The 18,173-nt window shown below is 32.6% G+C and overlaps 1 protein-coding gene across 1 annotated transcript in view; it reads left to right on the forward strand.

Annotated features, from left to right (window-relative positions):
• Positions 1 to 17,958, forward strand: part of LOC148283908 (gustatory receptor for sugar taste 64f-like) — a 28,875-nt gene extending 10,917 nt beyond the window's left edge. Inside the window, exons 6-7 of the mRNA XM_088242947.1 lie at positions 15,900 to 15,989; positions 17,420 to 17,958. Coding sequence (XP_088099073.1) covers positions 15,900 to 15,989; positions 17,420 to 17,548 — 219 coding nt within the window. The 3' untranslated portion in view covers positions 17,549 to 17,958. The remainder of the gene's footprint in view (positions 1 to 15,899; positions 15,990 to 17,419) is intronic.
• Positions 17,959 to 18,173: the final 215 nt, after the last annotated feature.

Consider the following 18,173-nt stretch of genomic DNA (forward strand, 5'->3'; position numbering starts at 1 on the left):
TGTAAGCGAATTTGTTTCGATTCTAAACGTCACGCCTGGCTGGCCGAAGAACGACCAAATACACGTTGGGCACGACTGAGCGTTTAGTACCATCTCATTTGAGGGCTTGGGACATGTCTATGTTTTGATATGTCAATGGACTGAAGGTCCTTATTGCCGATTTTCCGATTTTTTGTTTTTGTTTTGTAAAATAAAATAAACTATTTTAGTATTCTCAAATCGGTGTGATTTTATTTATTTTTTTACATTACTGGCAAAAATAACTTAGTTTTAAACATTATTTTTCTTAATAATAATGTAAATGTTACAGAGTAATACAATATACATTAAAAAATGAGTTTGAGTGTAATGCAATACTTAAATAAATTTCGGAATATTAATAAGCACCCACCTCTTAGAAATCCGCCGCTTCCTACACAGATACTCGGCAGGTAATTATGATTTGCAATAATGACATACTTAACTACTGTAATCATTCCGGGGAAACCGCATTATAAAAATCTTAACATAATGTAGCATTAACAAATTACAACAGGGATGGAGAATACCTTAGAAAGGGGAATATGGAAGACTAGGCATCTACAGGGCTTATGACACACTGTGTAACAGTCACCATTTTGCCTATGTTTGAACATCCATATTTCTTAATTTCTTCCATTTGTTGATTTTAGTGAAGTGAAAAAGCTGAAACCTTTATTGTTGTGAAGAAATTCATCTGACCGAATAATTTCACATACTAGGCAACGCCTGAAAACAATTTTCCAATTTTTAAACTTTTTCTTTGACCAGTTGGTTTTTATTACAATATTTGAGTTTGTCCAGCCCTGTAGATGCCTAGACTTTCATATTCCCTTTTCTAGGGTATTCTCCATCCCTGTTGTAATTTGTTAATCTTAATGACTCCCGAGGGGGTGAAATCCAGTCTTTTGTCTTCAAACATTTTGACAAACTCAAATATTTTAATAATATAGAATTATAATAATATTATAATTAATGCAAAAACTAGACACTGTTTTTTTTTAGTTTTTTTAATTGATTTATTAATAATAATTAATTCCCAGATTTATATAGAAGTTTCTTGAACCGCGTGTTTTCATTTCGTCAATACCTCCATATACAATATACATATTTTAATTTTGTACATTTTTAACCTATCTATTGCGTACTAACACGATTAATATTAATAAAAACTACTTCTGCTGCAATATTCTAAAATACGTTAAAATATTCATACAATAATGTACGTTCCATAAGCCATATAAAACTTTAATTTAATTGTAATACATATATCGATTGTCCCTACGTATCGAGATTTACGGGAAAGCAAAAGGAGATTTGCCTATTGAAATACAATAGACTGCGGCCGAATTGTCGTATTGTCCTCGCGGAGCTGGGATAAGACAATATTTTTATATCTATTGTATTGGCCACATGTAAATGGCCCTTTGGGAGTGGATGTGGAAAAGATAAAGAAGAAAATATGAATATTTGTGTAAATTGTTATACACAAATAGAAAATTAATAAAAACTACGACATATATGCACGAGATATGAATTTCTAAGGTCTTCAGTAGTTACCCAATGACCTTCACATAATTAAACATGACCTTTTATTTGCCGTTTGAGCTAGTGACCTCAAATAGATCCATGTTAACCTTAGTCTTTTTTATATTCCTTTAAAGATGATTTGCACGCCAAATATACCACACCAAGGACTTTAGCTAACTTTGGATTCCCACATAAAATACCACTGTATATTAATTTACTTAATGCCAAGCAAGAAAACCTGACCAAAAAGGCACACCTCAACTATAACCAATAGCCAATTATCTACAATTATCATAATGACAACATTTTAGTATCTTTAGTTTTTAATATAGGTACAACATAACTATTAAAATTTTCTCTTTTATAGGCCCAAAATTCCTGACAAATTTAACTCAAAAGATTATATTATAATGGAAGGTAGGTACGATTAATGAGATGTTTGTGTGTCTTTTTTTCATTAATATAATTTTGATTTAAAACATAGAAAATGAACACTGGCCAGAACGCCATAGAGACGCAGGGCCGCGCCCGATTGCTTCGAAAAGGTTAAGACAAGTTACTTTTACAATAAGTTGCATGAAAAAAGTTAGCTTACCTTGTTCGCCCACCTGGACGAAAAGTTACATTTAATTAACTTTAACTTAGATATACCATTTTTCGAAGCAATTATTCAACAATAAGTGCACAATAATTAAGTAATTAATGTTGACTTTTATGTTTCAAATCCATACATGAAATGACATAAAAAGTTATTTACTTTACTCGTTTGAATGAATTAGTACAAAAAGGGAATAAATATTTTCAGAATTATTTCCTACCGCTGGAGTAGTGTGTAGTAATATCAAAGAAGATACATTTTGTAGAGCCATTGGTCCCGTGTTGACATGTGCACAAATTTTTGGAATAATGCCTATTAGTGGAGTGCTAGCTGCAGACCCATCCAAAATGGTGTAAGTAAGAAAAGCATGTTTTAATTATTACTTTTAGAAGCTTAATAGTGAAATTTTATTTTGCTGGTTTGTTTTTAAGCCACTTAAGAAAGAAAACAAGATAATAAAAAAAAAACACTTTTGATTGATTAATTTTGAAATTACCCCGCCTGTGACGTCTCAAGTTCTCTACAGTGATTTGTCTTGATTAGTGGGTTAACTTCCTAATAACCGAAAGTATCACGACATTCTGTCATTGGTTGATTTCGGAGAACTATTGACGTTATTCAAAGTACTTCATTTTCATTATTTTTTTCACACATTTTCGAGAAACTTCGCGGCACGCTCTAATTTTTACCGCGCGTTGGAAAACATTTTTATATCAAATTTCCCGTTGCACTGAAAAGGAATTAAGAAGATGCTTTATAAATATTTAGATGCTTTGTATTTTTTTTAGATTCAAGTGGCTTTCCTGGAGAATGGGTTACAGCATGGTCGTTTTATCTGGATTAATTACTGTTGGCTTTGCTTGCATTTTCAACTTTATGTCGACTCATGTCAGCTTCCAGAACTTTGGTAAAAATAATCTACTGGTTTTAATTTTAATTTTTAATCTAGGATAATATATAATTAATGGTTGTTTTAATGTTTTACAGGGGCGAATCGTATATAGAAGTGATTGTGCGCAGCTTACCATTATATTTGACTAAATATAATGTTTTAAGGTTGCAGATTATTTCAGCCTATTACAGCTTATTTTTTCATACAAATAAGTTTACAATACGTTGAACATCTTAAACCAAGTGGCGGTTTTTCTTCTTCTGGAATAAATTTGCAGATTGCAAGATTCTCGATTTGGAAAACTTAAGGGCTATTTTTCTTTGAAATGATACTTTTGACATACGACCATAATTTCTTTTATGCAGGACATGTGCTCGACGCGGCCGTTTTTGGCATTATTCATTTCTAGAACAAATCGGCCAGTTGATATTTTAATCGCAACGATAATACTTTAAGTTTATATACGTTTATGTATTTAAGTAATGGATAATATAGTTACAAAATATAATATATATCACGGAGTTACGTTGTTTGAGTTGATTTCATCGAAGAGAGTTGTTGTATGACACAAAACTACAGGAAAAATAGCAATGTATAGTATATAACATATTACTCATACTATATTATGTAATAGGTTGGGGAAAAAGTAATTTCGTATTTTTCGCTTTATTTAAATGCTTTATAAAAAGTGTTACAATCATCCACCGGTACCGTGGCGCAGTTGGTTAGACCGCCAACTGTGAAACTGGCGTCGCGGATTCGATTCCCACCAGTTGCAAAAAAACAATCTAAGGAAGATTTTTTTCTCAATTGGTCTAGGTGTTGTGGTGTATTTTTTAATACCTCTTTCCATATCTCCTCTATCACATCTGCTGACAAGCCTCTAAATAGAGGTTTAGCGGGTTATTCCTTTAAAAAAAATATTTTAACTATCCGATTTCAGTCAAATATGCGCCGTTCTGTTCGATAACTTCTTGTCAATGAGAATCCTACATTACAATGCCCCTCTCGTAGAAGCCATTGTCGTTGTTTGATTTGTTTGTATTACTACGTTCTTCTTCCTTTCCGAGGCGGGATCTGGAGCGTGCGGCCGCGGTCTCAATTTGGAACTAACACTGTATTCCTCCACTGAAACCGGTTGAAGTGTAATTAAAAAAAATAAAGTGGTTTATACAAATTTATAAACAAATAAGTGTAAAATGTCATACCACAAAGTGAAAAATGTTTTTGATAACAATAAGATATACTTAGTTGAAAAAAAGGGCGCGAAATACGACTTTACGTTTTCCCCAAACACAAAATTATGATATTTATAACTTATCTGTAAATAAAATCACCGTTCGCTGCTGATGTCTTGTCTCCGTGCTGTCTTATATTTATTGATCAAACCTTCACTTATTTCGACGAGTGTACATTTTTCAGTATTAAAAAAAAAACTGTTTTCAGGTAATGTGGTTTTCTACATCAGCGCATTTCTTACCCACTTGTCTTTCTTGCGAGTTGCTTTTCAGTGGCCAAATCTTTGCATGGCTATATCTAATGGGGAAATTAAGAGAACTCCGAGACAGGGAAAACATCGAACACTATATGCGAGATTTGGACTTTACAGTTTCCTCGTACTGTTCTTTGCGCTAGGTAAGAATCACGCAAAGTTAACACAACTGAGTTTAAAACCTTTCATCGGTTACATTATGATTTTTTTTAATTCAATAGTTGAACATATGCTGAGTATTGCATCAGGAATAGCTGTGGTGTATAAATGTAACCAGGATCAAAGAGCTGATGAAAAGTTCTACAAAGCGTCTTTTACTCAAATATTCAGTTACACTGATTACGCTGTATGGAAAGCGGTATGTTTGCAGGTATGTGGAATGACGTACAAAAAAATACAGATACGGTAGAACTCCGTTTTTCCGAACTCCAACCATACGGATTTCCAAATATCCAAATCGTTATTAGGAAATTAAAAATAAATAAGTTTTTAATTGAAATTTAATTGTGCAATTAACTTTGCTGGACATGTTTAAGTAAGCTTTTAATGTGATTCCAATTCGCTGTATTATTTCAAAAGCAATAAAATCTGGCAATCATCAATCCGAGTAGTTGGAGTTTTAGTGTATTTTTAAAAATTAATGATCTAAATTTGTTGCGACAAAGAGGAAAAACATTTTTGAGAAGGGAATGTGGAAGTCTAGGCATTATCATTACATTACATAAGCTGGTTTAAGTGACCACTTTACGCACTGTGTAACATTTACCATTCTGCCTATGTTAAAACATGTATATTTCCTCAACTCTTCCAACAGTTGACTTTTGTTAAATATAAGAGCTGGCTGTGGTTAGGCAATAAACAGCATGTACATGAATTTATAATTATGTTTAGGATTTTGTTAATGTTATGATATTTTAGGTGATAAGTTTTAAGTTTTTTTAATGTAAAATAGGCACTATCAAATTGTTGGTTTTTGCTGGTAAAACTTGTTTTAAATGTATATGAAAATTGACAAGTTATCTGTATAAAGATGGATTAGCAATGGTAAACCTCGAAGTCTTATATGTTTATCGCGTTTATGAAAATATTGTATACCATTTTTTTATTGCCCTTGTTTGTCTTTGCTACATAGTTTTATGTTCTTTTTTTTCTGTTTTTGTATTTGTATGCTTTATCTCCAAATTTAAAAACAGCTGTTATTTTTAATTCATTAGGTTTTTTTATTTGTGTATCATTTTGATATATATTTTCGTTTATAAGTACAATTTTTTGACAACCCTGCTTTTGACCAGTCTGTATTTTAGTTGGCCGGAAGACATTGCTTTAAGCAATAAATCGGCCAAAGTATTTATTCTTTGTACTTGAAGTTTTAAAATAAATACATACAGGGTGTTCTTTAAACCCTGTCACATCCGAAACCACGATGATCAATATGAGCAAGAAGACATATTGGCACATTAAAATATTTTTTTAAAATTATAAAATATCAAAAAAGCAAATGGTTGCTTACTTCTGCGGGGGAGAAACGAGGAGGAGGGAGGGGAGAGTCTGATACTACGCCACGCTACGCTCCCCCCTCACGTTCTCCCCCGCAGAAGTAAGCAACCATTTGTTTTATATAATATTTTATTTTTGAAATTTTTTCTAAATATTTTTAAATATGCTAATATGTCTTCTTGCTCATACCGATCATCGTGGTTCCGGATGTGACAGGGTTTAAAGAACACCCTGTATACATATATGTTTCTTCGTGGAACTGTTGTTATTAGATTAGGCCGTAAATATAATAAATAAATAAATAATATTGCAACCAAATGTTTTATGCTATTCTTGTATAAGTGCTTTTATTTGTCTTGTTGATATCTTGAATTCTGTTTATTTTCAATTTGTAAATACGTAACTTGTATTTCTGCCGATATTATCGTATTTAGTAAAAGGCCTCAATAAAAAAAACAATATGAACAAGGCACCTATTTATTGATTTAAAAAAACATTTTTTTTAAGTTGCCATTAAAAATTAGAATACGTCGTAACGTGAATATTGAAATGTCTCGAACTCAAATTTTCAGATCACCAACTTGGCCGCAACATTTCACTGGAGTTTAAAAGATCTATTCATTATTCTGATCAGCGTTGGGCTTACTGATCGTTTTCAACAACTTAACGAATCTTTAAATACGGCCATGGGAAAGGTAAATTAGATTTTAATTTACAATTAATATCGCGGCATAACCTTTAAACTCTTCTGAATCGCAAAATCAAAAATATTACTATTTTGGAAAGTTCAAATCGGAGCGTTTTGTACTCAAATCTGCGTTTATTCCTACAAAATCACCCATGTATGAGCAAATGAGAGGAGTTATGAGTATTACCTGGGTCAGAAAATGGTACAGGATCTTCTGAAGGATTTAACCTCAAATTTCAAATGATTAGAACACGTCCTGTCTTTCAACAAATATTTCAACCAAGATCTGCGCGCACTTCCCCCGCCTGTAATTTGGTGTCGCTTCTGTCACTTTATTTACCCTCGGCATTGATATATATATGTATACACCAGATACAGCACTAAGCACTCGTCTTGTGTTCCATTCAATTTAAGTTCCGGATCTTAACTTGTAGTCAGTGAATAGAACCGGGCTGTGGTCCCGTGGCTAGTATCGCGGACTCACGAATCATAGGTCCGCGGTTCGCACCTCGCTCTACTACAATTGGTTCCCATTTTTTAATGGTGAGTTATTTACCACTCGTTGAAAATGGCTCTCAAAATCGAAATCGAAATATGGATAAAAAAACGTAAATATTTATTTTACTAATAAAAATGTGGAGCAGTGTTAAAATGCGACATACAGCTTTGAAATCACAAAAAACTGGCACTGACAGTCGATCTTTTTTACCCTACTACGCATTTTGTACGGCAATGTTTTGACGCAAAAACGATTATTTTTCAGAACATGATTTCAAACTATCATTTCATGAAGCATCATCTCTAATTAATTACAACTTAGTAATTCTCGGACTTATTTGTTTCACCACACTCAGGAAACATTGATTTTTAATAAAGTTCACGATCCATGTTATTTAAGAAACCCGTTATTGATTGTTAGTCGCAGAATAATGTATTGTTAGTTATCAGCAGTGAAACTGCCCGCTATCTATCACCGAAAACATCTACGTAATGCGCATTTTTAATCCCAGGACCTGCCAAGTTAAAACAGCAAATAAAACGGCCCAAGATTTGGAACAATAATTATTCCAAGAAACTTTACAAGATCTTGCACAAGATCACCGGTTTCTGACCAACGTTATGTTATTTTTCGTGAAAAAAAAAGTTCATTGCCTGCTCAAACATTTCAACCACTTCAAATTTAAATTCTTCAAGAACTGTATGTAAATCAGAAGTTAATTTAATCGAATTCTTCTGTAAATAATTTCAAAATGGCATTGGTTGCCATAGAATTCATGATATATTTGAAAAGTAATTGGAGTTTTGACGAAGTTAAAATCGTTATCAGATACGCCTTAAAACTAGAAAACGTAAAAAAAAGTAGGAATGTGGTTGTTCTCTATATTAAAATATTTTGTTATTCCCTGATTATTTCATCGTGATTCATATATTACGCCTTCATCCGAACTCTACGATTGTCTATTCAATGACTCATTAAACTAATAGTTACATTGTATACTTACGATTTATCCGATTTTACTATTCTACCTGTTTTAGAACTTACCGGAACAGTTTTGGCGCGTATCGCGTAATGAATACGCTCACCTCACTCGCTTGGTATCAAAAGTTGACAGAGTAATCAATGAAATAATTTTCCTTTCCTTTGCCAACAACCTTTACAGTATTTGTCTTCAACTCTTCAATAGTTTCAAGTAAGTGATTTAAGACATCTAAACCACATTTCAAGAAAACACGCCTTTTTAAATATGTGAACTAATGTTAATTAAAGGATATAATTCTCCACTAGTTGCGCAGATATCTAATTGATTCAAGGTAACAATGACGGGTATTTCATGTCATGTCATGTCAATATACAAATTGGGTGATACCGTGTAAATTAATTAGACTCGTTCCGACTACCGTTACAGGAGTCACATCACTGTAAACAGTGTGTGTAGAAAATGATGTGTTTATGTACCTACTAGTAGTTTGTACCGTGTCAGTCGATATTGGGTACATTCGGTATCATCTTGTCGCCTGTCGTATGTGTTGCCGGGAGCCATGTTGAAATTAGTATAAGCCTGTCGGGGATAGGCTTCCATTTGAGACTTGATAATCTCGAAATTTCGATAGTCTCGAGACATTTTCAATTCCGAGACTCTCCAGATGCTAGTACCGAAATTACCAGACCAACAGTGTGATTCGGAACACTCTCTAGGTGGTAGAGAACGCGTAATTTACCTACCAATTACGTGCTGGCAAGCTTTCGCTAGCCTCTAAAGAGCATTCAGAATCGCACTGCAGGTGTTAAATTAATGGAAGACTTTTTGGACAAGTTCGTAGGAAGTCCACTAGTCACGCATGATGTACTTGGAGTGGCTGTCACAGATTTCCAACGTCATGAAATATAACGATAGAATAAAAATTAAAATTTAACAAGAACTTTTCAATCTCAGTGCTGGCAACACTAAGAATCTAAAGCAAAAAAAAACACACTAGCCAGGTCATAACCGCCGTTAAAATAAACAGTTATAGAGCTTAAGCGCAAGGACATCTATTTTGGTTGCTCCATTGATTAACAGGTATTCCTGTGATGATGGTAGGTACATTAATAAAACCCATCATTCGTCACACTTTATGTGATTTTTATTTGGGCTATTGTGATCGATGGTGTGTTTGGTGATTCCTCCAACTATGTCAGAGACGCCCTTTAGACACTCTTTATTTATTTTTTATTAATATCCCTACAGAGATGAGGTAGAATTTTTTCAAATTCAGGATTAGGGATATTCGAGCGTTTACAGGGCTTATGACCTGTCATTGGCTGGGTTAAGTGGCCACTTTACGTATTTACAACATTCCCCATTCCGCTTATCAGCGAATATCGACACAGGTAACATTTTTTTGATTTTTGTATATATGTTATTAAATGAGAAACCATTCACAAGCGTGTTGGAGCGCCATCTATGTATTGATATTGAAGTTAAGTATTTTTAATTAGCATATTACTTTATTTTATGTATTTAAGACTCTTCCTAGTTAAATTAAGTACTAGTAATCGCCTGCAGATGACTCTGCAATTTATTTATCCTTATATTTTGACCAGATCTTATTACACAACATTATTTTTGGTACGTGTATTTTTTTGTACATCCACAAATCTGGATTTCTCCCAAGGGGGAGTAGGTATATATTTTTTATCAATATCCCTACAGAGATGAGGTAGAATTTTCCTCTTTATTTACGTTCAAACCACATATGAAATGTGAATATTTGAGTTTTTCCTTTTTTCTCCCTCTTTCCTTGCCTCTTTACTCCCTCCTTTTTTCATAGTATAGTGTAGATATTTAGTCAATTTTTATTTCTAAAAAAATGTATGTGTTTATCAACATTTTGTTCTGTAATGAGAATATTATGATATATTAACAACACAACAACTCTCTTTCCTCTATCGTTCTTGCTTATAGTTAGAAACTGTAATGCTTTATTCATCTTTTGATATATTTTATATGCCCCTTCATTTATTTAAAAATAAATTGAGACTCATTATTTCTGGCTGCGATACGATCTCACTTATTATTTAATGATGCTCACACTTACACGCACCTGAACACTTACTCCCACACAAATACACATAAACACACTTTTACACTTACTCTCATACAAATACACATAAACACACTCCTTTTGTTGTAACACAATTTAATAAAATGTATAATTCTTATTTAGAAACTTCGCTGGTCTGTCTTTAAACGATATTTTTTTTAATGTTATTATGTCATTTTCGACTGTTAGCTTCTTTAAAATAAATAAATAAATATGTTGAACGAATGGACAGCGAAAGAACGGCTAAGAATATTTACAATGCAAATGTTGATGGATGCAGAAATAGAGGAAGACCGAGAAAGACATGGCATGACCAAATCCAACAAATACTTGAAGATGGACACGTCAAAAATCGGAATAATCGGCGCGCGTGCATGAGAAGATGTATGAATGTAGAGGAAGCGAGATCTGTATGCAAAGATAGAGTGTTATGGCGTTCTATCCTATCTGCCTACTCTTACGGGGAAACAGCGTGAAGGTTTATTGTTGTTGTTGTATTGTTCATATACCACTGATTTTCTCAAATGGAATGGTTTGGGTAGGTAGGAATAAATTGCCTTCGGGCGATATGCCTGCCCTTATCCATAGTACATAAACTAAATATGGATATAAAGTGTTTCTCTTCTCTTCCAAGTCAGTCCCTCAATGCTGAGGATCGTGATCACCATGAACACTTCTAATTAGTCTGTTCCACTCCAGTCTGTCCTCAGCCCGACGTACTGACTCATCAAATTTTAGCCCCGTAGCCACCTTTATTTGGTCAGTCCATCTAAATGGGATTCTAACCCGGCTTCTCGTACCTTCAACTTGGCCAGACATTATTGCCTTTTCTAGATTGTCTGGCTCGCGTCTAGCAATATATACAAAGAAAGACAGTATCCTTCTCAAACACACCACTGATAGACGAGTTGTAATATGGAGCTCTTCCAGTATCGATGCATTCGTCCTTCTGGCTGTCCAAGGCACTCGCATCAGTCTTCTCTAACACCACATCTCGAATGCATCGATCCTTTTCCTCTCGTAGGCACGCATTGTCCACGTTTCAGCCCCATATAAGAAAACGGAGAATACCAGGGCTTCCATCAACCGCTTTTTTGTGTTTATTGATATACCTCGATCTCGCCAAATCTTCTCCAAACAGTTTATGGCTTCTTAGGCCATTTGAATCCTGCGACCAATCTCAGGTCTGCCACTGCCGTTGTTGGAGATAAGCGAGTTGAGGTACACAAAGTCATATATCAGTTCAAGGTCTTGCATCTGTCTTGTCTTTAGGGGACTGCCAGCTCTGTCTACAATCATTAGCTTTGTCTTAAATATATAAAGTGTTTAAATAAATTTAAAAAATGACGTGATTTATTTACGACAATCAATATTTTTTGTATGAATTGTCGTTAGGATCGAACAGTCTCAAAGGTTCGAGATTTCGAGACTCGGTTTCCGAGTGTCGTTTCAGTCTCAAGACTCAAATCTGTGTCGAGATTGGAAGCCCTAGTCAGGGTCGTCTCCGTTTATGATAATTAGGTGTCTGTGTATTGCCCCTTTTATTATGCGTGCACTGAAGTTTCTGGATTTATGCAAAATCTCTGGTTTAGAGGCGAAAAATTGTCCTGTTTGAAAGCAATTTTTGAACGAGTCTAGCCTTATCAGTAGCTCGATCGCAAATAACTATCGACGTGCTAATAAGCGACTTAATAACAATTTCTCACCATGGTTGTTTATCGTATTCGCGATCACAATGGAACATCCGAGAACACCAAAAATAAAATGTCAAAATATTTACGTTTCGCGACGTATAATCCTGCTGCGCAATCACATATTTGAATTTTACCGATGTAAATATGGAAAATATTACAAAACTGCTATTTTTATGTACTTATTTATTATTTATCACGCTATTTATTGAATTTAGCCGGCGGTTGGCAAGCCAAATGACAAGAAAAGCAGTCGCCATAGTAATTGTAATTTAATTTTTACTTTTATGTAATAGATACTCCTTACTATTTTGCAAATGCAATATATTGTATTATTTTTTATAGTAAACGCCGATTTTTCGCCAATGAACTGTATTTATTTACGAGGAAAACAAAAAACAAACCGACACGAGCGATGACTTAGAAATTACATACTTAAGCATGATCATTATTGTTCATTGTGATCGCTCAAATGTTTAGCATGTTTTTAAGCACGTCGATAGTTATTTGTGATTGAGCTACAGGATCATCCAAAAAAGACCATACGTACATATCACAGTGATCGTGAAAATCTACGCACCTAGTATTATATAATACTTCTCAGATAATATTTTTAGATTTTTAAAAAAGGGTTAAATAATATTTCTTTATTACAAAATTGATATTACAGTATTTCGAATTATTAATATCATAATAATGATTAATTAGGCGTCTCGTGCGTTTTGAATACTAATGTTAATAATATTACAATGTGTTTTTGCCTTATAAAATGGTCTATTAAGGACCTCGGAGTTATCATGGACTGTTAACTTACCTTTAATGAACATATTGATACTATAATTAACAATTTACTAAAACTCTTGGGTTTTGTTAGCAGGACATCTAGTGACTTTACTAATATGTTCAAGGTTAAAACATTATATTGCTCACTTGTTCGACCTCTTTTAGAATATGCATCCGTGATCTGGTCTCCCTTCTATGTAGGCCGGATAAATCATATCGAATCGGTGCAACATCGTTTGCTAAGAAAAGTAGCATGGATGATTGGCCTCGAGAGGGGAGACTACACTTACGGAGAAATGGAGTCAATGTTAAAAATCTCAAGTCTACAAAAACGTAGAAATAACATTGACTCCATATTTATGTTTAATTTGCTGAATGGCGTAATTGATGTACCATCTTTACTGGAACACGTGGCATTCAATGTTCCGATCCGCCAGTTGCGAAATAATAATGTGCTGTTCCTCGATCAACACAGCACAAACTATGACTTGCATGCACCAATGTCCCTATTGTGCCGTATTGTAAACTCGAGACAAGATCTGGACTTTTTTTGTGTAAGTCTTTTTAGTTTTAGAAATTCACTAAGATAGACCGGATCTTGTCTTGAGGTAGTAATTTATTTTTTTTGTCCTAGCTTTAATTTTATTTAGTTGTATTTAATTTTATTATTGCCTGTATTTATTATAAAAAATTGTATTTACCAATAACATGAAAGATTTTAATTGCATTCAAATTTTGGAACTGATAAACACGTTAAGTAATTTTTTTATTTGTATTTTAGCTCAGCTCAAAAAGAAAAAGCGGCAACACTACCCTGCTGGAAGCTTGCTGACGGGTTTGTTGTACCAAAAGATTCTAATTTTTAGTTACCGTAAAAAATGAATATATCTCTAACGTATGTTTACGTGTTTCAGCGGTCTATCTACAGCAATTTACTTCGTATTCTCTTTTAGCTTCTTAATGATAAGATTTTTTGCTGTATCGTTGGCCGCTTCGAGGATATACACCGCATCTAGAGAACCACTGAAGACCCTCTATGCTGTTCCATCAGAGTCCTATTGCGATGAGGTACATTCAATTGACAGTTTTGCAAACGCCAGTTTCTTAAAAATGACAACATTTAATCCTACATAAATCATAAGTGGAATCCAATTATTATAATCACGATGGGACCTGCACTTTTTTTTGAAAAAACGGTTGATCACATTGAGCAAATGATAAAACAAAATAAAAATATTAACTTTTCTATTTAAAGCACTAACTTTGAGGTTATTCATAATAATAAAATAAATAAAACAACTTTGTTTTCAACAATTTATTTTTCAATTTTTCTACCGACAGGTTTCAAAGCTATACAAGCTTCTTTATCAAGGTATACCTGACTAATGAATTAAAGCCTATTTTATTCTATCAATAGTGTGCTTCGTATCGAACTAATAAATCAAGTCTCTTTGTCTTACTTTCCCTTCCCATTAAGCTTCCAATCCTAAAAAGACAATAAGACTTTCTTTATTAGTTCCATATATGTAGCATAATACTGATAGAATAAAATAAGATAGAATTAATCAGTTAAGTATACCTTGATAAAGTAGTTTGTATAGATTTGAACCCGGTCAGTAGAAAGAAAAAAAAAGTGGTTAAAAACAAAGTTGTTTTATTTATTTTACAATCATAAAAACCTTAATTTTCACAGTAAACAATCTCAATATACCTCTTATTTTATTTTATTTTTAATACATATTGTATATGTTTTTAATTTATTGATGGTTGTTAGCCTTTCATTCAAGTCAATCAACTCCTGCATGCGGTCGTCGTTCGTAGAAAGCTTTAATCAATAAGATCATTCTGGAGAAATTTGTAAGAATTTACACCTCTTTATTTATGTTTAATTATATTTAAAGATGAATGTTTTTTTCTAAATTTATCATTATTATAAAATCGCATATTAAGGCAAAGTTTACTCACAATATGGTGACTATTTGAGACATACTGATTATAACATTAACTGATTGATATCATTATTCGCGATTCCAATATCCGGATTCCACTGATAATAATATAGCGACCTGGGTATCGTTTTTCATCAAAAATTATCCTTTATTAGGCACATAAATAATATTACTAGTAAATCTCTAATAATGTTAGGCTTTATGTTACGTGTGACTAAGGAATTTAAAAACATAGGCACTTTGAAGTTGATGTATACTTCATTAGTGAGAAGCCAGTTAGAGTATAACTCTACAATATGGACTCCTTACTACAACTGTCACCAAAATTATCTTGAAAGAGTCCAAAAAAATTCTTACGGTATATAAATTTTAAACCTAGAATCAGTCATGAATTTTTAAATTACGATTTTTTACTAAAAACATTAAATTTGTTAAAACTTAACGATAGAAGAAAAATTATAGACCTTTTAAATTTATTCAAAATTGTAAACTCAATATGGGATTGCCCTGAACTATTATCTCTCATCAACTTCAGGGTGCCTGGAAGAATGACTAGACAGGTGCCATCGTTTTGTAGCAGCAATTCACGGACAGTGTATACTTGTAATGCCGTATTAAATAGACTTCATGAACTCGGCAATAGTTATTCCCACATATCTGATATATTAAGTGTAGGGTTTTGTTCTTATAGAACAAACCTTTTGAACTTTTTTAAAGATGGTGAATGGTAATTATATTTATTTATTCATGCATTTCATAATATATATACATACAGTTTTTCGTTCACTTTGCCTAGCTGTGTGAAAAACAGTACCTACTTATGATTTTCTTGTTGTTTTACTGTAGAATGTTTTATTATTTAAACTTTCTACTGAATATGCTGTGTAATTTTTAGATTAATTTTTTTAATATAAATCTTGTATAATTTTTGGTTTAATTTTTAAAAAATTATATATCTTGGGTATAAGAAAATTCAAGTTTTCAAAAAAAATACTAAGCCAAATATGTTTAAATTATAAATGTTTGTAAAAAGGCAGATTTGCCGTTTATGTTATTAAAATAAAATAATTAATGGGAATCAATATGAAAAACAGCGAGGAACAAATTTTGAACCTCTTATTGATTGTTTTGTCACTATTTTCAATACCAGAAATTATACCTTTATGTTTTCTTCAGGTAAAAAGATTTCTGGATCACGTAACATCAGATACTGTAGCGCTTACCGGGCTGAATTTCTTTTCGGTCACAAGAGGTCTAATTCTAACAGTAAGTGTTTTTTACCAATTTTTAAAAATAAAATTAATGGAATTCGGTGCATTTTTTAAATTGAATAATAAATATGAAACTGAATTGAAATTCAACATGTACCTTATAATTACGTCATTTCGTAATCCTATGTCCACCAATATATGGTGGTCAGTACTACGCACAATTCGCAATGGGGCGAACAGCTTATTTCATCCTAAAATTCAATAATTTTGAAACCAATAAGAATATTGACAAATAAATTAGATTATTACTTGTTCTTTACATCTTTTACCATCAAGAACATTTTTTAATAATTGATATCTGTCTCTGGAAATATTTATTGTTGTATTGTTTATGTCGTCGGTTATTGAATTACAAATTATTTTTTATCAATAATCACAACAATTGTTTGTAAGATAACATTTGATGACCCATATTTAGACTTAACGTGAATAAAAATAATCATAATTTTGTGGATAAATTTTATTTAAATTAAATTGTAATTGGTATATTAAAACGTGGAAAAAAATTGGGCGTGTCATAGATCAATTATTTATAAATAAAAAAAATATATTTTATTTTATTTATCGATTTTTCAAAAATAAAATGTTTTTACATCCATACATTTTTGGGGTGTTGTGTACGCACTATTTTACTTCTGTTTCTCAATTAAAACTTCTTGCTTACAATTAAAATCATAATATAAAACTTTCTGCAAAATTCGCTAGTAACTAGTGACTCATTTCAAAATATTTATTGTTGTGTGTTAAAAATTCGCAATAAAAAAATTTTTAGCTGTAATTAAAAAAAAATGTTTTAATAAAGAAAAAAATATTGTTTTGTGAGAACAAGACAAAAATATAAAAATCTTTCTATACAAAATGCAGTATACGAGGGTTTGAAATTTTACTTAGAATTACTCAAAAATAATGATTTAAAAACATCCAAGGTGGCATAATTAATTAATGTAGCAATTTACAAAGTTGTAATTTTTTTAATGACAAAAAATATTGTTTTAGGATTATGAATCAATTTTAAGTATTTCAATTCTACCATATATGTAACAAAATTAAATTTTAGGACGATTCTGATCCGGCCGCCCGATAGTGCTACGGCCCGCTGTACGGCCAACTTGAACACGATGTCGCTAGATCAACGCGAACTAAAGCTAGGGTTTCCTAGGACAGCGGTGCCCGTATTTTAACGGCCGTAGTGAACGGTGATGCAGTGGACAGCCGTCGTAACGGTGACTAGAGTGTGGTTTCCTAGGAAAACGGTGTTATCAACACCATTTAACACCGTTTCCCTAGGAAACCACTCTCTAGTTGACGTTACGACGGCTGTCCACTGCATCACCGTTCACTACGGCCGTTAAAATACGGGCACCGCTCTCCTAGGAAACCCTAGCTTAAGACCTAAATTTTAACAATTTTAAACTATTGTTTCAGATTGCTGGAACTGTGGTGACATACGAGCTAGTCGTTGTACAATTCAACAGCCCCCTTCCTTCTGTTTCCGCTAAAATTACACTTAATGACACGTGTGGGAATTCTATTAACAGTAATGTAGTAGCGTAGATTCCAAAATAAGCAGTTCAGTAGGACTTAATATAAATAGTTATTCTTAAAACATAAATTTTAAAAAAAAATCCTGTTTACAAGTATTCACAAAAATTTTGCTGAACAAGAAAGATATTTTCCAATACCGAGACATCCATTTTACTGTCTGCCAAATGCACCTTTTTCTTGTCTGCGGTGATGCATATATTCTGTTTCTAGAAATAACAATTGCACAGTAAATCGTGCAGGTACATTAAAAATGCAAAATTAAAAAAACTGACACAAAATTGCAAAGTTACAAGTCATTTAAAAATGTATTAAATTAATAATTATTGATACTAGTTTGATGACTCAAATATGACATTTAAACTAATCATTAAAACGAGTAGTAGGTACCAATATCTTTTAGCATTAAAACGTTCGTTCAATAATTTGCATTTTTATTCAAATTCAATAAAAATAACAAAATACCAATATCAATTTAAAGGTCAGACGTTTACCTCAGGATCATTCGCTGCGGGTTCAATTCCTGATGAGATCACAATAAATAAATGCGTTTTTTCTTGGACATTTTGACCAAATGTGGTGCAAGGTGCAATAAATAAAATTGTAAATTTGACTGAATTAATTAAGAGATGGGTAA

Source organism: Micrasema longulum, unplaced genomic scaffold (genome assembly GCF_059751315.1).
Source record: "Micrasema longulum isolate JH-2025_06_02 unplaced genomic scaffold, ASM5975131v1 h1tg000178l, whole genome shotgun sequence".
In the NCBI taxonomy this organism is placed as follows: Eukaryota; Metazoa; Arthropoda; class Insecta; order Trichoptera; family Brachycentridae; genus Micrasema; species Micrasema longulum.